Source organism: Oppia nitens, unplaced genomic scaffold, assembly GCF_028296485.1.
Source record: "Oppia nitens isolate AA-2021 unplaced genomic scaffold, nextdenovo-longstitch-racon4-pilon3 scaffold5_pilon_pilon_pilon, whole genome shotgun sequence".
Lineage (NCBI taxonomy): Eukaryota > Metazoa > Arthropoda > Arachnida > Sarcoptiformes > Oppiidae > Oppia > Oppia nitens.
This window is the reverse complement of record NW_026533243.1, coordinates 7,567,932-7,595,428: the sequence shown is the minus strand read 5'-3', so window position 1 is coordinate 7,595,428 and position 27,497 is coordinate 7,567,932. Positions and strand designations below refer to the sequence as shown.

General features: G+C 29.9%; 1 protein-coding gene across 2 annotated transcripts; it reads left to right on the top strand.

The window, feature by feature from the left end:
* Nucleotides 1-246: 246 nt before the first annotated feature.
* Nucleotides 247-27,497, top strand: LOC128961391 (proto-oncogene tyrosine-protein kinase ROS-like). 2 transcript variants are annotated; one of them, XM_054307625.1, is made up of 12 exons: nt 247-431; nt 8,590-8,646; nt 16,802-16,885; nt 17,598-19,602; nt 20,190-20,362; nt 20,459-24,044; nt 24,123-24,421; nt 24,496-24,981; nt 25,045-25,184; nt 25,270-25,421; nt 25,878-25,922; nt 26,235-27,497. In XM_054307625.1, the coding sequence occupies exons 1-12, from the start codon at nt 291-293 to the stop codon at nt 27,392-27,394; spliced, it is 8,328 nt and encodes a 2,775-aa protein (XP_054163600.1). In that variant the 5' UTR covers nt 247-290; the 3' UTR covers nt 27,395-27,497. The 2 variants fall into 2 exon arrangements, with proteins under 2 accessions (XP_054163600.1, XP_054163602.1); XM_054307627.1 differs by lacking the exon at nt 25,878-25,922.

Here is a 27,497-nt window from a genome sequence, read left to right as displayed (position 1 = left end):
CGGTATATATATATATAAACACTATTTTCTTTAAAAGATAGTTAATTGAAATAATTATTTTGATGAACAATGAAATAACAATAATAGCTATCAAACTGTCATTTCATTTGTGCCTTTAATGAAGTTTCTTATATATAGATATTTTATTTATCGTTTATCTTTAATAAATAAATATAAAAAACTAGTAGTAGTCTCAGTTCCTATTGTGTGATCAAAAAATATGATCAAAACTTTTTAAGCCAATAAAATGCTTGACAATAGTGGTGAAGACGACATCAACGACAATAATTATGGCACTATTATCTGCTAAACCATACACGAGACTACCGATAGTGTCGGTCTTATTCATTATATGGTTCGTTATCACCATTCAACAGGTCCTCACATACGATGTCATCGACAAGTGTCAGCAATCATGTGACCGACTTGTGGTAAATATAATTATAAAATAAATTATTCAATTAAAATACTTTATTCGGTATTTTGCTTAATAATAAATTTAGTATACCTGTACTCTGAATATAAATCTAAAATATGAAAAATGTATTTTAAAAATATTTCTAATACTTAAATGTTGTTATTATGAATACTTTATTAACAAAAATATCAATATACTGGATATTATTTATCTGTATTAAGAATTACACACACATAAAYACACATACACACACACACACACACACACACACACACACACACACACACACACACACACACACACACACAAACACACACAATAATGTACACAAAATGTTATTCAATATATTCAAATATACTAATGTTTATATATATTTTAAATTATATAAAATATATACTTTACAAAAAAGTAAAGTACAGTACTATACTTCCATAGAATTGTCTCATTATTTGTCATTCAATGAAAGCAAAGTTATTCAATTGAGAAAAATCTTTTTTTTTTATTTATTTATTTGTTGTTATTATATTTTTCCATGTTTTCTATGGAATAAAGCCATTACTAATGGTAAGAGTTTATAATAATAATAAGAAAATAAGAAAAATATTTTTTCAACAAATTTATATACCTTTTATATATGTATACAATATATATATGATAGTAGTATTATATGATATATTAAAAACTTATTTTCTCGCAACAAGTTTTTTAATTTATTCTCTCTCATCATCTCTCATATCTCTCACACATACACTATGGTTACGGTATGCTTGGCTTAGCACTGATAGCAAAAAGATATTAAAAAAAATAAATTATAATTATAATAATTTTAATGTACTTTTTCTCTAAAAAAGTAAGTTGTGTTGTGTAAAATTAATTTGAAATTTAATGATCAAAATTACGTTTTCATAAAATTTGATGATCAATGCAAAAAAAAGAAAGATATAGTTAATATTATTGAAAGCAAATTATTGATAACAAATAATCTATTTATTGGTAAATTGATTTTTTAATTACTGTTTTGATTTTTGTTATGTTAAAAAAAAGTTTTAAACATTTGAAAACATAAGTTATTTGTCAATTTTGATTTGACACAACCAGTGAACTGGACAAGTGAAGCGTGTGGTTTGGTTTGTTTTTTGGTTAGCCCTGTAGTTGTTTAGCATTATATTTGATGTCCAGAGACATGACACGGCAGTTGCTTATGTATGTCCAGATGACTGGTGTCATCCCTGGTTAACTAGCAAACAAACATTCAAAAAAAACATCAAATTATTATAAACAAAAAACAACTTTTTTTAGTAATTTCATCAGAAAAATAGACATTTCAAATGAGATGTCTATTTCACAGCAAACGCACCGGACGTTTGAAATCTCGACACAAAAGTTTTTTTTTAGAAAATAGACTTTTTGCGAGTGTGTGTGTGTGTTATGCCGTGTTTTATGTTATACCGAGAGTGCAATCATTTTCCCAGGCGTTCATGCGTTTACCCCTTAGTTTGTAGTCTGAGGTTTTCGGGAACGTTAGGAAGGTTTGTGCACTTTCTCAATGAGATACACAAACTCAGCCATCCCTGACCAATATTACAGGGATACACATGAAAGCTCTCTCTCTCTCTCTCTCTCTCTCTCTCTCTCTCTCTCTCTCTCTCTCTCTCTCTCTCTCTCTCTCATACTGACTATATTTCTATTTCTTATATTTAACATTTATATATATACAGTATTTCTATATTTCTCTGTCCCTATACTTAACTTCTCCCACACTATCGCACGCTCTCTCTCTCTCTCTCTCTCTCTCTCTCTCTCTCTCTCTCTCTCGCATTTACTCTCCCCAACAATAGTAAAACTATGCACTACCTGTGCCTCAAGTCCTACAAAAACTATTTCCTAACACCTGGTCACCGTCACTATACATATCGACACACACACACACACACACACACACACACACACACACACACACATACACATATATACACACACATCAGTGTTGGCACCGGACCTCTCATCGCACAATCCCGTCTTGAAGTGAGGCCCCAAAGCAGTCCTAAGGAACGCTACTTTAGACGGAAATGAATGACTATTATAGTCAATGTATGCCAATAACTAGTGTACGGGACTAACGATACGGTATACACAACAAAGCATTATAAGGCACAACATATTGTAGACGACATCAGAAAAAATACTATACTTTTCTTTTTTTCTTTCCTCTCGTTATTCATAAATAACTTATTCTTAAGGAGAGACCGATTGTTGAAGAGCTGAGACATTCATTGAGAAGAAAACACACACAAAGAAAATACTAAATTACTCACAATATATATATATATACCTGTATTGAGAGCTAACATACAACTCCTAATATACACACCGATAGGTTTAAACAATTATTTACAATTGCAATGACTTTTAGTTTATTTCATGAGTTTTTCTGTTTAACTCTCATTTACTAATAACTACTGAATATATACAGTATATACACTTAATATATTCAATATTATAATAAGCAGTTTTTAAAACTCATTATACCTTTATATATATATTTCTCACTCTCCTTCTCCCGGATAGACCATAAAAAGAGTTTTTGCAGTTATTTTTCGTTTTTTTAAATTTTATTATTCAAGTGTTGATTATTTGAAAGATGAAATGAAATAAAAGAAAATACGTTCACAAAAAAAATAAAACATTTGCCGGAATTTTTGTTTCGTTAACCATCAGTTATTTGGTGTGATTAGCTTTGAGTGAAATATACTCAACAAATAGTTACAATTGAATCGTTAAAAAATAACAGAAAAATTTACTTTATTTTTTATGTGTTATGTTTTGAGGCAAATTGGAGGAAAGGGAGTGCACACACACACACACACACACACACACACACACACACACTAGAATTATTAGCATTTAATAATAATATTCTTGTGCACCAATTATCGGCAAAAATTACTTATTTTTTGTGTTAAATTTATACATAAATATTGAACACATTTTTCTTGTTGTTATTGTTGATGTTGTTATAAGTATACTAAAAAAAATTTTTTTGCCTTTTGTAGTAAAACATAACAATAGGAAAAAATTATAATCAATTATTTTGATGCTCTTTGAATAACCGGAGTTAAAAGGAGTACTTGAAAATAGTTCTGTATTTTTCAGAGTATAATGAATTGAGAAAAAGAGAGAAATAGGAGAAGAGAGGGTATGGTTTTTGGTATGTCTATGTATTGTATGTATAGATGGATAGGATGTATGTATAGTTTGGTATATAAATTTGTATACCATTGAGACATAAAAGTCATTTTCAAAAGAATAATACTTAAAACTTTTTGCTCAAAAATATATATATAATATAATATATATATCGTATATATAAAAGTTTTTGTGGCGAAAAACTTTTTCTCTCGCATTCACTTATAAAATGGCTTTTGTTAAGAGTTGCTAAACTACTCGGAAATGTTAAATGAGGTAAATCTGAATTCATTGCACACAACATATATATATATATATGATATATAAAAACATGGTATACAAAGTGTGTATACTCTTATAGAAAACTCCATAAGCGCTCTCAATGTATAGCATAAGCATAACATCACAACAAATAAAAGCACAAAAATCAAGGAGTGATCTGGAATTCGTACGAATCCTTATTGCCATCACTGGACGGACGGGCAACACATACATACATACAGTACATACTGTATACGCCAACTATTGCACCGACTGTTATGTAGTGTTGTGTTATATACCAGTTTTTTTTCTCTCTCTCACAGTATGTTGTGGGTGAGGCATATAATTGCAGAGAAAGGTCACTCCAAGTGGTGATCCTGGATCTCCTGACAAAATCCATGTATCATTTAATATATGTGTATATATATAAAAAACAAGTGCTCTTTTATTTATTTCATTAAATGTTTGTTTCGATACAATAAATTGATGGTCTCTTAAAATTTACTGTATTTTCATATATTAAATATACATATATACATAAATACATTAGTTTATGTATTATATGTTGCTTATGGCTATCGATATAGTATTAGATTACAGACTAATTGTATACACATAATGTGATCGATGGGCCGTTTACTTTAAAAATTATGATAATAGCATAAACCACTTTGTATAGTAAATTTATAAACATTTTTTTAAACAGTTTAATATCAAAGTTGTAAAAAATAAATATACAATTTAATATATTGTTTGGTTGATGATGATGATGATGATGACTGGTGAATTGAAATAAACAAAAAAAAATCAAATAACTTAAAAGTTTTTTTTTTCAAAACAGATTTATTGTTAGAGCAAAAAAAAATGTTGTACTACAAAAAAAAAGTTGCTCACAACTAATTATTTTTTTTGTTAAATCAATGTTTTTATAAGAAACCAATTTTATTGCGTGAATCGCATCTAAAATTACAGAGTAGCACAACATTTACCTCAAAATAATTGTCTACAGTCTATGTATGTATGTATGTATGTGTGTGTGTGTCTGTCTGTGTGTGTGTGTGTGTGTGTGTGTGTGTGTGTGTGTGTGTGTGTGTGTGTGTGTGTGTGTGTGTGTGTGTGTGTGTGTGTGTGTGTGTGTGTGTGTGTGTGTGTGTGTGTGTGTGTGTAGTGATGTATGCAATAAATTTAGGTGAAAGTTTTGACTTCTGTCTAAATTATTAGATATTTTTTTCGTGGAAATTCATGGTTAGACCTTTAGCCTACTGTCCCCATAAAAAATGCAAATGTTATTTTGTATACATTGTATAATTTAAAGAAACATTTTATACAATCAATGAATGGAAACAACTGTTGGCAACCCTTCTGTCAAAATATTTTTACATCACTTTTTAATTCACTCATTTGATTGCCAGCACATGTATGCATCAGACATACAGATACCCTAATCTTTCTTAATGTTTTCTACTGAGAGATAGATGTATGACTTGTGAATCTAGTGGTACGAGCGATCATTTGTTTTTAGCAAAAAAAGATTACCGTTTGAAACATGAGAGTCGCCGACAGTGGCCACCAATTGTGGTACCACTACTACTACTAATGATGGCACTGATCTATGAAATAGGACTGAGCTGGTTGACTGATTATACATCAGTAATTTCAATGTAGAAACACAACAGTCTTTTTAAACTAAAAGCTTCATTGGTTTTTACATATAGTGAAACACCATTAGATATGTCTCTCATGCGAACCCGTGTGTGTACACACCTATCTATCTCCCGGTGCCAAAATGCCCGGTGATCTCTGACTGTGATTTTTTAATTAGCTTCCAATGTAACAGATAACAGATTGACTGACAGTGCGCTTTCGTATAAAATATATATTTATTTATCAATACATTTATTTAATAAATTTTGTTTTATACGGTACTTTATATACACACACAGTGTATATACTTATTTTTTTCATTTAAATGTTGAACTCATATATACTGACATTTTATGCACAAAAAAATATATTTATCCAATAAATTCTTGTTTTCTTAATTTTTGTTTTGCATAAACTTTTACTATTTGAATGAATATTTTAATTAGATTCAAAATGCCAGACAAGAAAAATTAATATATATATATTTATTTTTAAATATTTAAATAAATTTTTATGTATATATTATTAAATAGATAAATTTTTAGCAGACAAATAATAATATAAATAACAAGAGAGTGGGGCCACACCTACTGTTTATTTTTCAATTCCCAGGCATATCTGTAACATATATTTTTTTGTTGAAAATATTTTAAAACACTACAAATTTCTTACAATATGTTATATAAACGATGCATAAATGCATAATAATAATAGAAAAATAAAAGCATTTTGTTTAACAACATGAGGATAAATACCTTAATATTATTTGTGTAAATGTTTATCTGCTAAACATTACTAGAAAACATACTAATACTGTATTTATTGAAATGCTTTTGTATTATACTGTGTGTATTGTATGATATTATATGATTGTATAATAGGCTATTGAGAAATATCTCTTTTGACTTAAACAATAGTCAATAATCATAATAAAACCACTCATTAGAAATATTTTGTCAGCATTTTTCACAAGCGATCAACAGTTGGGCCATAAAAATGCTATTTATAAACAAACAGATATCATAAAGCATGCCATAACATATCCAGCCCATCCATTTCCTCGCACATGTATATCACACATATACTTAATATACTGTATATTTACAAACAGACAATAATATTATTGAACTAATGAAGTGAATTACACTTTTCTATTATCATAGCTATTGTCTTATATAAACATATGCTTATACAAGAAAAAATTGATTATTTAAGGGCTAAATGTATCTCTCAAATAGTTAAACTAAAAAAAAAGTTATGCATATAGTTTTGTTTCGCTTACTCGGGTTTAGTACCACACGTAGAGTAAAGCAAATTTTTTCAAGTGCTTGAACTTCAAAAAAAAGTTATGAATAATTTATGAAACATTTTTTTTGTTTATATTTTTTTTGGAGAAAAAAAAGGATTTTATAATCCTTAAAATTAGCATAAAGTCTATGAAAAATGAGAGAAACTTATTAATAAATAATAATAATGTCTATACCATTAGAAAAATTTATTGCTTTATGTATTTTAACCGAAATATATATATATAATACATATATATCTTATATATATATCATAAAAACGAGTTCACCACAAAAAATATATACACCAAAATTTTTCGGCTATGAATTTACTACTGAATTGAAAATTAATTAATTTTATTTCATTTTGAATGAGAGGAGACATATATATTGTAAAAAATAATAATAAACTACAGTTAAAGGAGATAATATGCGTGTTCATTCATAATATATATAATATAAAATATATTTGACTGTCAATGAATAATAAATAACATTATAATAAGTTAATAGAAAAATAATAATAATAAATAGCAATTGTAATAACATGAAAACAATTGCATTACTTAACCTACACTTCACTAACAAAAAAATTACTTTAAATTTTATAACTTGAGGTCAATAGACATCAATTAATAATATTTCATTATTATTAGTGCATAATATAATTGCACACAAATTTTAACATATAAAATATACGCCAAAATAAAAAATAAAATATTATTGCTTTTGATTTGCATAAACTTAAGTAAACTAAACTAAAAAAATCATAAATTAATAATTTATTTTATATGCGGTTTTTATGCTTTTTAATATCTAATATTGAGATATTTTTACACACAAAAATCATTCATAAAAAGTAGGTCCGTTTGAATGAACCCCAAAAAAATAGTATTACAGAAAATAAATAAAATTAAAGTTATAGCATTTGCTAATAGTATAAATAGTAATACTGTATTATTTTTAATAATAAAAATTATTTTACATTTATAGTCGTATTAAAAATGCTAATATATTTTTTCGTGTACAGATAAATAGGGAGTTGTTAGTAAAGTTATTAAAGTTAAAATTAGGAGGTCATGAGTGCCCCAAAAAAAATAATATTAGCTGTATTTTTTTATTTAGTTAAAATTTATTTTCAATTGATAATTTTGTCTGTAATATGTTTAGCATTGAAATACAGAATATATTAACTCATAACAACTACTACTACAACAAATTTATATCATATATATTGGTATAGTATATCATATGATAAATAATTTGTAATACAAGAACCACTATTTAGCTTTCATCCATACATTTTTAATTGATATTTATATTAAATACATTTATAATTAAATGAGGCTTTTTCTACTGTAATCAAATAAATAAAAAAATGAGTCCACAAAACGTAATTAGAGAAGGGAGAGAGACAATCCCTGATATATATATATATATACTGTATATAAAGGTTTAACGGTTTTTATCACAAATTACAATTACATTAAATTTCAAACACACATAATATTTACACATAAAAAATTTATAAAATCGATTAACACTAAAAAAAATACGTGAATAAATATTTGGCTTAATTAACATAAAACATATATAATTATCACATTTTCAAGTGTATATATACGCACATATTATATATAATTATGTTATGTATACTAAAAACTAAGCACTAGTAGACTGCATGAAAAAACCATAAAACTACAGTATATTAAAACTAATATTTTTATTTATAATCTTATTTTGAATAAAAAAAATAATTATTATTTATCTTTTTTAAATATCAATTTATTATAGAATCTCGAAGAAAACGTATTTGATATAGCATGCAATGAAACATGTAAATTAAACCAGGTAAGTCTATTTTTATCAATTTATAAAACTATTTTTTTAAAAAGACAATTGATTTACTAAAGTAATTCAATATTAACTGTACATAATATACAATAATGAAATGTTTAATATAAGATCAAATTGTAAATATAAATTGTAAAAATACTAGAAAAAACATAATAAGTTTATGCTTATTATTGTTATTTATATAAGACTTTATTTATACTAATTGGACAATGGTAATAATTGTTTGTTCACTGTAGCATGGTAATGGGAATAAACTTTGGTTACCCCGAAACTTAAATAGCGCCACAAATAATCAAAATGCTAAGCAATGCTTTTTTTAAAAAAAAACTTAAAATAACTAAAGTATCGTAATATGCATTTGCAATGCTTTGGCAAACTTTGAAAATGCTGACCAAAGCCATATAATTGGTAGCAATTTAAATCATAACTACCATACCATATAACCATACCATACCACACCATATAATGCCATAAACAGTATATATACTGTACTGTAGTTTTGAGTCCACAAATTACAAATAACAACACAATTTACTCTTGTTTTAATGCTTTTTGTAAAATGACATCAAATGTCTCATTGAGTGAGATATGCATCGATGCGCTTCTCAAACCATTATAAATATCACTTTAATTTCATTGCCGTAATATTGTTGCTTCAAATATATGTGAGTTTATTATATAATACACAATATACTGTATGGTTATTATTATTTTTTGTTATCTTTACATTTAATATATAAAATATATCTCATATTATTATTTTTTATTATTTTATTTTAATAATTTCCATTTATAACATTTCTCAACCTTGATTATCGTACAAATATACTGTAGATTATGTTGTTTTTATAGTATGCGCTTCAATTGATTATCAAAACACAGCGGGAAAGTAAAATCTCTCTCTCTCTCTCTCTCTCTCTCTCTCTCTCTCTCTCTCTCTCTCTCTCTCTCTCTCTCTCTGTCGGTTTATATACAAATATAAGACAAATATATAAATTATATAACACTCATAATTCATTTCATCTCAAACTTTATGATATTAGAAAAAACACTGTTTTCTATGGCTTTTGATTATCGCATTGAAATATTGCTAATATGTTTAAGGGATTAATTGTGTTATATATATATACATAATTATATCATAGTTTATATATATATGTTTAACAACAACAACAAAACTACTAATAATATCACAATATTATTGAAAGCCTAGTATGTGATGCAAACGAGCCATAAATTGGGAGTCAAAAGACATCAAACAGTATTATTTATATAGTGTTTAATAAGGAAATTGCTATTAAAGTCACTCATAAGTTATGATAAGTTATTATTTATATATAACCTTAAATACTTTTATATGTTATACATTTAAGTGATGCTCCATTTACCATAACCAACAGTGCCAGTGGTATATAGTATACTATATATATGTATACAATATATAAGTTATATATTATTTAATACTGTATAATACATAATGCTCTATCATTTATTAGTTAAAAACAGCAATTTAAATACTGTACATAAATTAATGTTGTTGTCAACCATCACTCAAGCTTACTGTGTAAATAAAATTGTATTCACCCAATAATTGTTATTATTATTTGAAAATTACTATTTCAAAAAAAACTAAATTTATATCAGTTATGTCAGTTATATCATTTAAATTATATTAATAGTACTGTAGTTTCATGTATACTATGAAACCAAATTATCATTTGTTGATATATTATTTATATAATATTAGGGTCTATCTATCTGTTTGTTTGTTTGTTTGTATGTTTGAACAAAATTTTTTAATGGATAGTACTGTGAATATAACTAACTAATAGGCAAAACAAATCTGTGATCTAGATTTTTAAAATAAAGTTTACAAATGGTATGATTTAATATATTAATATATAGAAAATTAAATGCATTGACAGTAATGGATCCCATTATATAAATATCAATAACATTTATATGAATGACTTACTTTGTATTAATGAAAAAAATTTCCAACAAACAAATAAATTGATTCATAAAAAAGTTAGTTGACATTTAACCCTCCAATACATATCATATCCTATGTGTCTATAATTTTATTTATTATTATTTTTTGAAAAATAAAATTTTAATTTATATTTTGCAATAAAATTCCTTATTTGTATACTTAGTTTTCCAATATTTATTTATAGATATTTTCCTGTCATATATATTTATAGCAAAAATAATTTTGAATTTAATTATATTGGAGATGAAAAATCAAATATAATATTAAATCTTATATCACATCAATGAAGCTATCATAATATATATAATTTTATATATATACTGTATATAATATATAAAAAATTTAAACTATTTGTGTTAGTTAATATTTATAGACTATATATTTATTGGACACACATTAAGAAAACATGTTTTCTAATATTTGGTAAATAATTATAATTCATTAATTTATTTTTTGAGAAATTTTAACTAACTTATATATATATATATATATATATAGAAAAATGCAATTGATTTTTTATATATCCCACTCCCACAACATTTTTCATAAAACATATTTTGACTTCACTCTAAAAAACTATTAAAAACATAGCTATACCCTCAATGTTGGTCTCATGTCAGGCACTCATATACTCGCACACCGATTAGGTATACATTTACAGTATACATAAGCATACAGTTTTTGACCTGAGTTTCCGTTCAGAGACTGCACAGGTATGTGTATGTGTTTGTATGAATTGCGTCGGTTTAACATTAATAGCCTTATTATACCCTTCTCTTTAAACACAACCGCACCTCCACAACAAAGCAATAGTTAGTTAGGGCTTTAATATATGAAAACTTTTTTAATGCCATTATATGCCGGTGCGCCTATTTTTGGGTCTCTCTCTCCCTCATTACCTACCTGTACTGTTTCCCCTCTCTTTTTCTCTCTATGTCTTTTGTTGGCACTATTATGAAAATCTGATCGTTATTATTCAAACAATAATAAAAAAAACTACAGTAGAGTAGTAAAGGTGGAGATGGATAGAGAGAGAGAGAGAGAGAGAGAGAGAGAGATGAGAGGGACTCTAGTGAGAGAGGGAAAGGAAGTTACGCCTCACTGCCTATAAGTTTCATCCCGGAAATCAATTTATTAGTTACTTATTACTGTTGTGATGTGATGTTGATAATGATTATGATGATTGCGATGCCCCACACATACATGAAATTTATGACAAACCTTTTGAGCTTTTATATGTCAGACAACATTATTATCCACCAATGTTTTGATGTATTATTGGATCAGACATTTCAATACATAATTTCTATTTCGGGCAAAGTATGGATCAAATAGAAAAAAATTATGATTTTTTGCTCTACTTTTTCTTTGATATCCCAAACGTCAAAGTCATGTAAAATCATTATAAATCATAATAAAAATGTATAACAAAATGGTTTTGAGTTTTTTCCCACACACGTTATATATTTAGAATAAATATAACATATATTCATATTTATTATTGTAAAATATTTATATGATTTTAATGGTATTTTTTGCTTTTATATTGACCACATGTGCCATAAATTTCTTAAATAATATATAAAATAGAAAAACAGCAGAATATATTAAAACACAAGAGGACCGGTACTATATAAAAAAAAATTTGATTTTTCATTACATTTTATAAAAATCTAAGTTTAAACTTCAATATTTTTATGATATGTTTTTTGGGGCGAATATAGTTTTCGCCTTTCATTAATAATTTAATAATCATTTTTTTCTTGATATTCCCATATCTGTCTCATAGTCTCTAAAAATTTCTATACCTATACCCTCCCATCCGAATAATTTATAAAATAAAAAATAACTTTTTTTTGTCTCTCAAAAAAATATTTATATATAACATAAACCATAATATAGATTTTGTTGCAAATAATTTTTTTGAGAGTCAAATTTATTTTGTATAATAATTTTTCTTTGTGCTTAATATACGCTTATTATTGCACTCATTAAAGCCTTATTTAAGGCTAAATAAGTGTATTAATAATATTTCAGACGGCTTTTTATTGCCGTTGAATTTAATTAACACTTAAAATATTAAATTAAGAGAATAGTTGTTATACTGTAGTTATAGTTGAAAATATTTTTTTTCTTCAAAATCCTATTGATTATCTAACGATTTTGGGAATTAACTGTTATATTAAATATTGAATTTATATATATAATCAATCAATCATTAGTTTAATTGAATGCCCATAACCTCAATCATAACCCCAAATCATTAATTGATCGCTTAATTATTATTTTTTCTTGTTTTTCCAATAGTATATAATTATTGAGATTTTTCTCCCTATCCCTCACTCTCTTAACGAGTTATAACTTATAACTGCAATAAACATCTGTTGTAACGCTATTTGATTTTTTTTAAATAATAAATTATTGAATACCTGTTCTATTATTTATAATAAGATAATCGTGAGATAGCTAAACATAATCAATAAGTCAGAGAAAACAATTTTATGAGATTTTTTATTTCACAGGAAACCATTGAAAACTGTTGTGTCTGTCAATAAGCTCTAAAACAAATACACTATTATAAAGTAATATAACTATTTTTTATTAAACAAATGTTTTGTTTTAAAAAATTATTTTTTTTTTGATTTATATTTGTGAACATCATATTATGTCTGTGTGTTTAAATGAATAATGTTTACTATTAGAAACAAAAACTAATATAGTTTTCCGTCAAAATCGCATTTTTAAAAATTTTTAAAACTTATTTTTCAATTAGTTGTGAAAACATATATATTAGTTTTATGATTTTTTACTTATTATGTGTACATACAGTTTGAGAGTACATTTTTATATGATATAGTAGTATAGTATAGTATAGTATAAATAATAAGTCAAATATTTAGTTGTTTTTGTTGTTGTAAAAACCAAATATCAATATAAATTCCTTCCCAATAGTGAGTACTTAATGTGAATTAGTGTTTGTATTGAATGAAATGTGAGATTCATTATATTTAGCTTTATTTATATATAAATATTTAATATATAAATTTATATATATTTTAAAAGGAATTCTATTGCGATAATATTATGGTTTCAAATTAAAATAAATAAGTCATTTAGTATATACAGTAAATAAAATGTAAATGTTTTGTTATCTTAAAACATAGTAAATACTTTTAGAGAAAGTTGTTTTTTATGAATATTTTTTAGACATATATATGATAATTATTGACTATTTTTTTAGGCGACTCATTGAGTGTCGGTCTCTCATTTCGTCCAATGAATGATTACTTTATATACAACTTTAAACTTTTTTACGCCGGAAATAGTGGTTATGTTTTATATTTTGTATAATTATTTTAAGCGACAAAACATAAACTTTTTTTTATTCATCAATTCATTCATCCATTTGTATATTTATGAATATACAGCCCATTCATTGTCATACAATATTCAATTGATAAGTTAAATAAGTTATACAACTTTTTTGTTTGTTTGTAAAAAGCGGAAAAATACTTCATTGATATTGTATTTGAAAAATATCGACATTTTTTTACTCAATTGATTCATTCACATAAATTATATAATAAAAATCTTTTTTTGATTTTATTACAACTAAACAAAAAACAAAACAACTATTATATACAGTTTTGGGTAAAATTTACGATTTATTTTAGCAAAAAATAACATAATTTTGTGGCAATAAATTTAAATAAAACCCAAATAAAATATATTGCCAGTCATTGGCTTTGAATTATTTATAACATACTAGAGAGAGACCTCTCAATACAAATATCACTTAGAAGTGAGAGATTTTTTAAAAATAACAAAAAATATTTTGATTTAAAATTCAAGCACTCAAAATATTTTTTTGCTATTTATTTTTATTAAATGTGCAAAAAAAATTAGTATCAAATAAAAAGTGATGACTTTATACCATCTACCAGTATATATATTCAATTTGGCAAACATTTAAAATTAAATACTAAAATATTACACACACATACACACACACACACACAAATCTGGGCACTCCAATAAAACATTTATTTGACTATTCAATAATGTATATTAAGGGGAAAAATCAACTAAATAAACAAATTTAAAAAATCAAATGTATATATAATTTGTTAGTGACATGACGTGTAAATTAAATAATTTTCAATGATTATTGTTGACAGAGAGCTAACGTACAGTACAGTACATCATAAACTTATTATAGAAAAAAATTATTAATATATACTCTGTGTATGTAATGCCTAACCACAGGTTTTTTTTCCTAATACCTTAAAAGTACTTTCAATCAGTCAATGTGTCAAATATCGAGTGCTTTAGTTAAACAGTATGTCTCTAATTGTGTGTTTGTTAGTTGAAAATAATTTTTATTTAATTTTCAACCATCACCAGCACCAACCGATAAACTACACGAGCGAAATACTATTACTACTACTATAAGTTGGTTATACTAATACAGTATAAATAAATTTGTTTGAAAAACGTGAAGTGCACTCCAAACACACTTTTACATACCCTATCTATCAATGAAATACTGCATATACTCTCAGAGTATATATTATATATTATACACTACTTCGTGATTATCACACGTTTTTCTTAAGTACACAAATTCATACATCTCTTTGTTTTTATTGCTTTTACTGTTTGTTTACTATCGTTGGCCTATGAATGGGATATTTCAAGTGAAAGTGTTTGCAAATAAAGACTTTGCACTTTTTGGGCGAAAGTTTAATTGTTGGCTAAATTGCTATTTTAGGTCTCTCTCTCTCTCTCTCTCTCTCTCTCTCTCTCTCTCTCTCTCTCTCTCTCTCTCTCTCTCTCTCTCTCTCTCTGCTATTGTCATTAATATAACACATATAACTTATCTCAAAACCTCATTTTTCATTATTTACTATTAATAGTAAATTAGCGATTCATAAATGGTGTTAAAAATAAATTGTACATGGTATTACATGGATATTTATTATTATTTGACATCAATATATATGTGCATATTTATCACATTTAGTAAATGCTAAATAAAAGAGTTTATATATATATATATATAAGTTATAAATTTATACAATATATATATATATAACCATAAATCACAGTAAAATAATGTCTGCTTTTCTTATAATAGTTGATATCATGAAATGATATGACCGTAAATGTGCGAAACAATAATGACATTAATTTGCATTATTTATTATGTAAACCACACAATGATTTGCTACTACTAACAACTACTTGAATAGTTAATGCAATAGTTTGAGTGTGTAATATATGAGAAATAAATTTACTTATTTTTAAAAACTAAAAAACTGGTAATAAAAGACATTTTTCATTTTATAAAAAAACTAAAGATTACTTGTCATTCAGTCGAAAAACATTTATCATTTTAATAGACTTTGCATTTGGCTTTTTTTAGAGATCAGTGTTTAAAATCTCAAACTATATATTATATTTTGATTTTTTCTGTTAAAATACAAATTATTATGTAATAGTAAACAACATATTTCTCTCCTTAAAAAGATATATATGAAATATCATATACAATGTATAATATATATATATATATAAGACATTTCAATAAAATGTTATTTTTTGGTTTGAAAAATGCTTCACTAATTAGAAAATTATTATCAATATATTGTATATTATATCCATTTGGACATAATATATAGTTTAAATGATATATTAGCTATTTTATTAATATAATATATAATATCAAGGCTAAAATATTTTTCTGTTCATAATGTTTATACAGTCTAAATGGGAAATATTTATCATTTAATATATGCACGTGAAATTGAATACTGTTTTGTTAAAAAATATATATAAATATATTACATTTAATCTATTTTGACATGTTTTATGATTAAATATTTATAAATATATATATATGCAATAATACTAGCAATAAATTGGTATAAATATTTATTAAATAGAATTAAAAAAATATTTTCTATTTATAATAATATACTTTATTATTGTATATAGAAATGTATGGGAAAATAAATAGACCCAAATTATATTTCAATAACAAAATATTTATCTAATTTAATATATAGATGGAAAAAATAAAATTTTTATATTTATGTTAATTTGTGTGATATTTATTTACATTAATAATATTTTTCATTTTAAAAAATAATTTAGTGTTGGATTGGATGCCAAAGTTGGACTAAAGCCCAGTCATCGTGTACTCAGGCCTGCAATGACTCGACTACTGTTAACAATTGGGTTAGTGTCTAATACACTGTGTATTATTTATGTATTAATAGTTATCAAATGATAGGATTACCTTGATAATAATTTATTAAACACTATTTTATAAAATCAATTTGAAACCAAATAAATTTTATAATTTCTGCTTAATTATTAGTTTAATGAGTGTGTGTGTGTGTGTGTGTGTGTGTGTGTGTGTGTGTGTGTGTATGTGTTGCCGCTTTATATTCTATATTATTATTAATAAGTTATATATGCGTGTATGCGGTGTAATAATAAATGATACTTAAAGATAATATACATTATTATTATTAATATGTAAAAGAGCCACAAGTGTCTGATATCTCGTAAAAATGACTTTTATAAAACAAAACAATATGATAGAGAAAAGAGAAACAAATTAATGTTCAAAAAACACTATATATTAACATAAAACAAATACATTTTGATGAGGTATATAATCACTTTGTGTGTGTTTGTGATGTTATTTACACTTTTTAAATAAATATTATATTATATAACTTATATATAAGAGATGAGCCCAATGTCTGGAATTTCCAGACAATGACTGAGACATACATACCGGTAAAAAGGCATAGAAAATACAATAAGTTGCATAACTAACACAAAAAAATAATAATAAATAACAAAAACTATATTAAAAAAAAGATATCGTTTTGTTTGGCATCTGCCTAACCCTTTTGCTATGCTATCCAAAAAACAATAGGTGCTGTATTGTGTGTTGGGCTGCAATCACGCGCTCAGTGTATATATCGATAAAATCAAGTCAGAAGTGGGGACACCATTGGCGCCATATCTGGTGGCCGATACGCTGACCAACGAATCGTTGACCATTGAATGGAAGCGATCCTCATATGACAACATCACATATCTGGTGCAATGGAGATATGAACAGTTAGGTGGAGACTGGAACTACTATATGCCGGACACACCGCTCAATACTAGTCGTGTAGAAATCAAAGGTCTTAAGGCGTACACTGAGTATAGGTTTCGAGTGGAATGGATTGTCTTCCAAGAGTACGGTATGACACTGTTTTCGCACCAGAGTGTCGACATCCATACGCTGGCATATGGTGTGCCATCGACGGCGCCCACCATAACCAGTGCAGTAGCAGTCAGCGCTACCCAGATCTCTGTTAGCTGGGAGGCGCCCCGTTTTCCAAACGGTCCCATCATTTCCTATGCCCTATATATCAGTGAATATCCAAACGGTACGGCCGTTGTCAAAGATTTACCGAATTCACACACAAGTGATGCACACTTACAGATGAGACATAACAAGTCTCTGCATTATATGTTTAATGGATTGAAAGCCAATCAAACATATAATATATCAGTTCTGACCCGAAATAATTTCGGTGAAGGACCTAAAGCACAGACTAATGTTACAACACTTGAGTCAAATATATATAACATTTATGATAATGAGTCAACTACTATACCGGAGCTCATACTGGCCACCGATAAGGTGGTGCTCCGCCGCGATCCTGAGTTTCCCATTGATGGCGATGTCATATTCAGGATCAGTGACTATTCAAAGACGGCTGATATAAATGGATTGGCCGTTCATGTTCAGCATAAGTATCTCTTTGTGTCGGACACATCGGGAACTGTGCGCCGCATTTCTCTAAAAGACGATAATAACAAACAGATGCGGACTATTGTGCGAAACCGCAGTCAAAAACCGTCCCATTTGTCGGTCGATTGGTTGGCCGATAATCTGTATATGATTGAAGAAAATAAGATCAGTCGCTGCAATCTCGATGGCGAACGCATGGAATCGGTTGTCACCGGTTTCAAGACAAGACCAGCAGATATGAAAGTCGATCCATACAATGGATATCTGTATTGGCTGTCCATAAGTGATGTAAACATTGCTAGTCTTTACCGAATCGATTTGGCGCTCATTGCCAACGATGTTATGGCTTATAATTACGGAAATCTCATACTCCAGGAGTCATCTATCAGTACATTTGCCGTAGATTTTATCAATTATAGACTCTATGCGCCCATCAGTCGGGAGGCGTCAATCTTTTCCATTGCTATCGATGGCAACGATCGGGTAAATGTCAGACAAAACTCTCAGCGGAACGATATTCTGGAAAACATCGAAAATCTAGTTGTCTTCAGAAATCGTTTTTTCTTTACAAAAACCAATGAAGTGTTCAGTGAAGAGTATGACAAACAAAATGACAAATACCATCACAGCTCCACTCAAATTGATGCCAACTCATTGGTCTCATTGTGTGTCTTAGACTACGAGAGTCAGCCCTATCCCATACCATTGAATCCCGTAAAGAATGTTGAGGCAATCTTTTTGGACAGATTTGCCAAAATTGTTTGGGAAAAGCCAGACCTGTTGGGTGACAAAGGACAGGGAGCGTGGCAACAGTGGTCATATGAGGTCAGCATTGAAGAAACCGAGTCAAGGGTTACATTTTTCGATAAGGGCCTAACCCTCACCTATTGTGAGGCCTTTGAACTCAATCCGGACACGGAATACAATATCAGAGTCAGGGCTTATAGTAGGGCTGGTAATGGCTCGTGGAGTCAGGCGTTTCACGGAAAGACATTGCATTCAATAGCCAAGGGGTCGAGATTTCCGTTCGCACTCTGGAGCACAAGGGAAGGGGTCCTCAAGTCTAACATTGTTGGCGATAGAGTCGAACATTTGGTCCACAGGATGAACATGAATGGTAGTACAGTTAATGGTATGTACTGACAGTATATACAGTAGTGTATACTGTTTAATGTTTAAACTTTAACCCCACTGTCCCTAATCTACTATTATCACCAGCACTTTTACTTTTCATTTACTCAACTCCTTTACTTCTATTTGTAAAGTGATATAAGGATTAGTAGAAAATGTTTTGAGTAAATATTTGAGTCACTGTATTAGTATACTATAAATTATATTAGGGTTAAAATTGTTATACATTTATCACGAATAGTGATTCACTATCTGGTGTACTGTATATTAGACTACAAAAAATAAAAGGATTAAAATTTAAATGTTTTGTAATCAAATATTTGCTTATATATTAGAGTTCTCTCTTAATAATACATTTTTATGTAAATTACAATATAAATAATTTATATAATATAATATAATAATGTCAAAATGTTTTGACTAAAGAAAACATATTAAACTAATCCCAAACTTTATTGTATAGTAGTATATAAATCTGTATTACATAACAAAAAATTTAATATAATACAGTATATAGCATCTAGGAAACTTTTTTTTAATTGTGATAAATATATATTAAATTATTCAATTTGTGATATATTCCCACAGATATTACATGGTATAGAGATTTAGTATTTTTTAACGGCGAAAACAATATCTACATATATAACCTAACATCTCACGCATCCCTGACCACAATGAACAATATTACCGGTGCGTCCAGTATTGCTGTTGATTGGATGGCACCCAAGTTTTATTGGTCGAGTCCACAACAAAGAATGGTAAAACCTATTTGTTATTTTTGTTAAAATGACAATCCGATTATAGCTATAATAACTATAATATATTAATTGTTATAATAATGACTTCCGGTACAGATTTCCAGATCCAATCTGGACGGCAGTCAATCAGAGCCCCTACCGATTATGACTTTTGCCAAAGAGATAGCCATAGACTCGATCAGGGGTTATATTTATTGGGCTACCGGTTATAGTGTAGAGTTTTGTCGGCTCAATGGTATGGAACGAAACAAATACTTTGAGACCAATCTGTTCACTGGAAAACACATAATGGGTTTAACACTAAATCTCGACAAAAAACTCATATTTTGGATACTCAGAAGCTATGAATCGGTGGTACTATACAGCGCACATCTGGCCAATCGTGAGGGTGATAATGCCAACTATGTATCGCAAACAATTCAAGTTGTCGGCCATTTACCCGAAACTCATTTGAGAGGACCGCTGTCCTACTATAGCGACCGTATGTTTTGGTTGGAAGAGCAACAAAATCATGCGCTGATTAGCGGTGAGAATGGCGAAGATTTTGCTGTTCTTAAAGGATTAGGTCTTAACGATATCAATACAGTGGCTGTCGTGGATCCATCTCTACAACCAATTCCATCAGAATTTACATCAATAAGCGAAGTCCAAGTAATACCCAATGATCTCAAGGAAGAGGATATCAAACTGACCGGAGTTTGGGATAATTTTACGATATTCTGGAAAAAGTGTGAAAATGTAAACTATAATCAGGTTTTCTATGAGTTGGTCATTGAAGATAATTATCAGAGTAGCAGACAGTCTCTTATAACACAAAAAACCAAATATCCGTATCCAATGGTCACCCATTTGCCGCCGTATTCAAAGATCAAGTTAGCTATACGAGCCTTCACTTACTGGGCCTCATCCAAGCAGACAGTCATAGAGCTATACTCACCAATGTCTACACCATCCAAACCATCCAAACCGAGAATATTTATTAATTACGAACGATCGACATATGATAACTCAATTGAGAAAATTCACGCCGAATTTCGGTGGTCACCACCCGAACAGCCAAACGGTGTTATACTGGGATATACAGTGTACGCCTGGTCTATACAATCCGGACATAAAAATATCGAAGTGGAAAATGCAAAAGTCTACGGACAGACAAATCAAATCTATTTAAGTGATCTGAAATTAAATACGACATACTATTGTCAGGTACAGGCTTTCACTGAAGCAGGTGATGGACCACCCAGTGATGTGATTGGCGCTCACAGTTCAGATGAACATCCAGTTCCACGATTGTTGGTCACAAAAACCGATTCAATACGAATGGCTGACATTGATTCGCACGAAGAAAACATTCTGACCACCAAAGCTATAGTTCCCATTTCAGTCACTTATATTAGTAAAGAAAATCTTATGTTTTGGGTCGAAGAGGACGGTATAATCAAGAAGTCCTATTTAGATGGCTCTAACATTACGATTATCTATCAGATGCCCACTCGTGGCAGTACTTTGACAATCGATTGGATCAGTAGACACTTGTATTGGTCGGAAAGTGACAATTCGCCAAAAAGTACTATTTGGTCGTACGATTTGAATGACCCGAACGCCAGACCAGTTTTAATTACATCAAAGAATAATGTAGATATCGGTACACTAGAAGTGGATCCATTTACCAGTACTTTAATCTGGACTGAAATGTTAAGTGAAAGTCAGGGTCAGTTGAAGATGTGTAGCACCAAAAACTTTGCCACACCTTCTCTGGCCACAAATGTTCGGCTATTTTTCCAGCAAAACAAACCGCGAACCAAACGAGATGTGATGACTGACTCTTGTAATTGTGCAGCACATCCAGTGATCGGTAAGGCGCTGACCATTGATCGATCCAATTATGGCAAAAGCGAGCTTCTCTGGTATGACCTAAAGTATCATAGAATTATGGCCAGCGATATGACGGGTTGCAGGTGTCGAGTAGTGCTCAACAGTACATACGGATTTCCGCCGACATCGTTGACTGTGGACAACGATTATATCTATTGGTCTAACTCTACTTTAGGTAATATCTACAAAGTGGCCAAAAAAGACTCCAAGTTTAACTCGCAATCGTCGACAGCGGCCACCACTCCGATGAAAGCATTGCCAACAAATATGCTCAACATTTTGCAGACCTCGAATGAACCACTTTTGGTCATTTCCGAGATTGCAAACGGTGTTCACGATATCAAAGCGCTTAGCGATCACCTTCAGCCCTATCCACACTTTGAATGTCTTGTGCCCATTGAATATCACGAAACGGTCCGACTATTAGACTTTACGGCTCACAGTTTGACAATATCTATGCAAGAGGTTAGACGTCCATTAGGTTGTTCAAGAATATCACTGGCATCTGTCAAGTATACCATCTTTTACGGTAAAGTCCTACCCGATGGCCACTATGAATGCGGTTTGAGTTTAAGAGGCTGTAAAACTATTGAAACGTACAACAATACCGTTACCATCACTGGTTTGGAACCGTTTACAAACTATACAATACGGGTAGCAGTGAGGAACTACTATACCAACAACAATACCATTAGTCTTCCGGGTCCACCCGTCAACTTTGGAACAGCTGAGTCGAGACCATCGCCTCCCAGAAACGTTGTCGCAAAAGTTGAAACACCATTGAAAATAGTGGTCGCGTGGGAACCGCCAGAGAAACCTAATGGTCATCCAATTATTTATGAGATGCGTTGGTATTCATCGAAAGATCACGATTTGCGTAAAGCTATGTATACTAAGCGACCAAATATGACCCGTTATGGCTATAATGACCGGTTCATTATGAGATTAACCGAAGGCATCAAACCTGGTCTTGACTATCACATAACAATCCGCGCCTATTCTAGCGATGGCCTCTTTTATAGTGACAGCAATGAGGTTACGGCACAAACATATAAATTACCAAACGATGTATATTTGGTTGAAAAGGGCAGTCGTTTTCTGATAGTGTGTTGGGAGTCATCCTATTCTGACACCAATATCTCGGAAATTGGCGAACACTCTTTACAATATACAAGTGTTGACGAAAATGGATTGACGCCATGGATTGGAGGAAAGTTGGTTAATAAAACACAGCCATCGACTAAATATGTGTTCACAATCACAAACCTGTTGCCAAATACTGAATACGCCTTTCGAATGCTTCTTACATACCGATCCACAACAGCATTATTTATATGGCCTGAAAACGATAGGTTCTCTTTCCGAACACTGGGAGACGCACCGGAAATACCCGATCGACCAAAAGTCGAGGACATACCTGACGTTAGACAACCCTTGTATAAAGTTTCGTGGAATCGGATCAATGGAAATGGAGCACAAAGTTTATGGTATAATCTGTGGTACAAAATACAAGACAACGACATCAACACTGATAGCACTGACAGCCATAACAGTAACAGCAATTGGATCATTGCGTTCAATGGCACCGAAAATTACTGGTACGTCGACAGTACCCGATTGTCAACCGATAGAGATGTCGTGTTCAAAGTGGCCGCGTTTAGCGAGTTTGGTGGCAGTAATTTCAGTGATCTGAGTCAACCATTACGACTGACTATAGATGTGCCAGAAGAAGATGTGGCCTCTATGTTGGTCGCCATTTTGGGCGCAGTATTCTTTGTAATCATAGTTTTGATGATATTATGCACCGGTATGTCAATTGTCAAATCATTGTTTGGTTACATAAAAAGTTATTTCATTAATTTATTTGGTTTTTTATGTCTTTCAGTTCGTCGACGTCAAGTACAGGAACAGAAAAAGAAGTCATTCGGCGATAATATAATTCACAGAAATAACATGGAATTGGTTCCATGGCCTGAACTGCCCGGACATCCACACCTAACAAATACTCTTTACATTAACAGCAACTTGGAATCAGACCCCGAGTTAATGGCTATTAAACGTATAGCCAGAGATCAGATTTCTGAAACCAATTTACTCGGTTCGGGTAATTTTGGCGAAGTCTTTGAGGGCAAATGGCTTGAGATTGTCAACAATGAATCGCTGGTCACCAAAGTTGCCATAAAAGTCAGTATAGACTTATTGATAGAATTTTTATTCTGAACAATAATATCTAAATTATTTGATTTTATGATTATTAGACTCTGAGAAAAGGCGCCACAGATAATGATAAGACTAACTTTCTAGAAGAGGCCAAACGTATGGCCGGTTTCAAACACCCGCATATCATACAACTGTATGGTATCTGTTTGGACGCCAATCTGATATCATTGGTACTCGAGCTAATGGAAGGGGGGGATCTGCAAAAATATTTAAGAGATAACAGACCCATGAATGGTATCCCCAGTTCGCTAACAATGCAAGACTTGGTCAACATTTGTACGGATGTGGCAAAAGGTTGCAAATATCTCGAAGAACGGCATTTTATACATCGAGATCTGGCGGCTCGTAATTGTCTTATTTCAAGTTTTGATCCCAAGACACGTGTTGTCAAAATCGGCGACTTTGGATTAGCTCGCGATATCTATAAGAATGATTATTACCGACCGGATGGCAAAAGCGCACTACCAGTGCGATGGATGTCACCTGAATCTCTTATTGACGGTGTCTTTACATCCCAGAGTGACGTATGTTTAAAAAATAAAATAAAATTTTATAATATATTTAATTAATATTATTTTTGGTCACAGGTTTGGTCATTTGGTGTACTTCTATATGAAGTACTATCACTGGGAGAACAGCCATATCAGATAAAAAGTCACATACAGGTGCTTGAATATGTCAGATGTGGCGGCATATTAGAGCAGCCTATTAACTGTCCCGATGAAATGTACGGTTTCTATTTAACTAAATATTTATATAATAGTCAAATAAATAAATCAATTTTTATTTTTAAAAAAAAACAATTATTGTAGATATCGTTTAATGAAACGTTGTTGGATTTACGATCCCGAGGATAGACCTAATTTCTTCGACTGTCTCGAAGAGTTGGAAAATATTATGAAAAATATATCGGGATATAAAACGGTGTTAACAGCCGTACACAATCAAAATTATTTATTTAACCGTAAGTTTTTAAAAAATATATATTATTTAATAAACAAAATTAAATAAGAATTAGTGTATAATTATTGGGAATAAAAGGAAATGGATATCAAATGGTGTGGTTTACTTATTGACAATTATTGCATGTTTTAATGAATGCTCCTATTTTTTGTTGTTGTGGAGGTGTCATTGTCTAACTACAGTATGTGCCCTAAACTAACTTACTGGTGCTCTAACTCCCTGTATATTTTGTATTGTATTGCTATTAAATTTAATTAAATTTATTTAGTTTATTCAACTTTTTTTTATTGCCTCCCAGTTGTTATTAATTTATCTATTTTTTCAAACTAATCTAATAAATGTATTGTTTGCATAACTTTTTTGTTTTGAATTAACATTAAATATTATATAACATTTTTGTTTTTATTTGTTATGCTTTATATATGTCTATTATTTTTGTTATTCACGCTTTTTTTAGGCGGATTTGATAACCCCGGCTATAATGAAGATGAGAGACAGGCAGGTAGTGATGATTATATTGTTTTATATTACCTATTATTTTGTATCACATAATATCACATATTTCATGTACACTATAATACTACTAATATTTTTTTAAATGTCAAAAGCTTATGTGTTTTTTAAGAAAATATATTAACAAATTGTTTTAAAAAATGCTTTAAAAATACTCTATATATCATATCATCAATTAGTTTTTGAATCACATAAAACATATTTTTAAATAATAATAATTAAGTTTAATATAAAACTATAATTTCATAAATATATTAAATGAAAACAATTTATTAAAATTTAAATGTTTTATCACAAACAGGACATTCATTACAGATGATGAAAAACTCTAGAAGTTCTTCAGCACAGAGCTGTTCCAGTAGTTCAACGTTGAGAAACAGTGTCTATCAAAATGGTCACATAAAATATGAAGAGCTGGTGACCAATGATGAGTGTGCCTTCACTGACGCCGATGGATATCAGATCCCGATTAGCAAATCGCCGCTTCAGGCGACGGCTTCAGTTGACGATAAAAGCAAACTATTGAAAACAGTTAACCAAATTGTTGTACTTAACGGTAATGATAATAATAACAGTACCCGAACCAGACAACAGCCGACGGCAAGTGTCCGCCGAAAACAAGTGACTGAATCGACCAGAAGTTGTTCGCCGCCACCGACTTATTCACAATTATTCAAAGCAAATGAAGTCACGCTAAACAACGATTTGAATAATTATGAAAACGGTGTAAACGGTTTGATGGTCACCACAGCAGGACAAGTGGCTGCTGCGGCCGGCAATATGCGACCAATCAGTGGTCACCAGAGCCTGAATCCAAGTCATGATAAAACCAAAAACTGTCTTCTAGTCATCAATGATAACAAACCAGAGTCGACGCTAACTAATAATCAATTATCACTACATCCTTCTTCGCTGTCATCATCACCCATATCTTGTTCGACATCGACATCGAGTTCGTGTTCACCAATCATAGCGGGCGCTCTGCTTAAGAGTCAACCGACTTTGTATATGTTGTCACAACCATCGCGACAGATCACCGAAACAAAGTATTGCTTCAATAACTCTGGTGTTCGTAAAGTTGCCAAAAGTTTGGCCACCAGTTCGGTGGAGACGTCTGAAGAGGACTACGACACCGATTGCGATACTGAGACCATTGCGGCCAACGATATGTTTGCCAATATGTCCAGTGATAACAATAATACTAACTATAATCAGAATCATAGGCCATCGCCACCGATGGTCACAACTATTATCAATGCAAACACCAGAAGCACAATCATTCCTAACGCAGTAAACAAATCGATAACGGGTTATACAAATCCATTAATTAATGGTAAATGCAATGATCAACAAAATCAAAGTAAATACGCTCTGATTACTCGACTCGAGACAAACCAGACATTTCCTACTAATACTACTAACCATCCCTTCAATTACGATGACAACTCTTCGTGGTGTTGATACTCATAAACACATACCTAATCTTTTTTAAACTAAACTAACGTTCCCTATGTTTCACACCATTATCAAGACTTCATCGTCATCTAAACCATTGTTTTATATC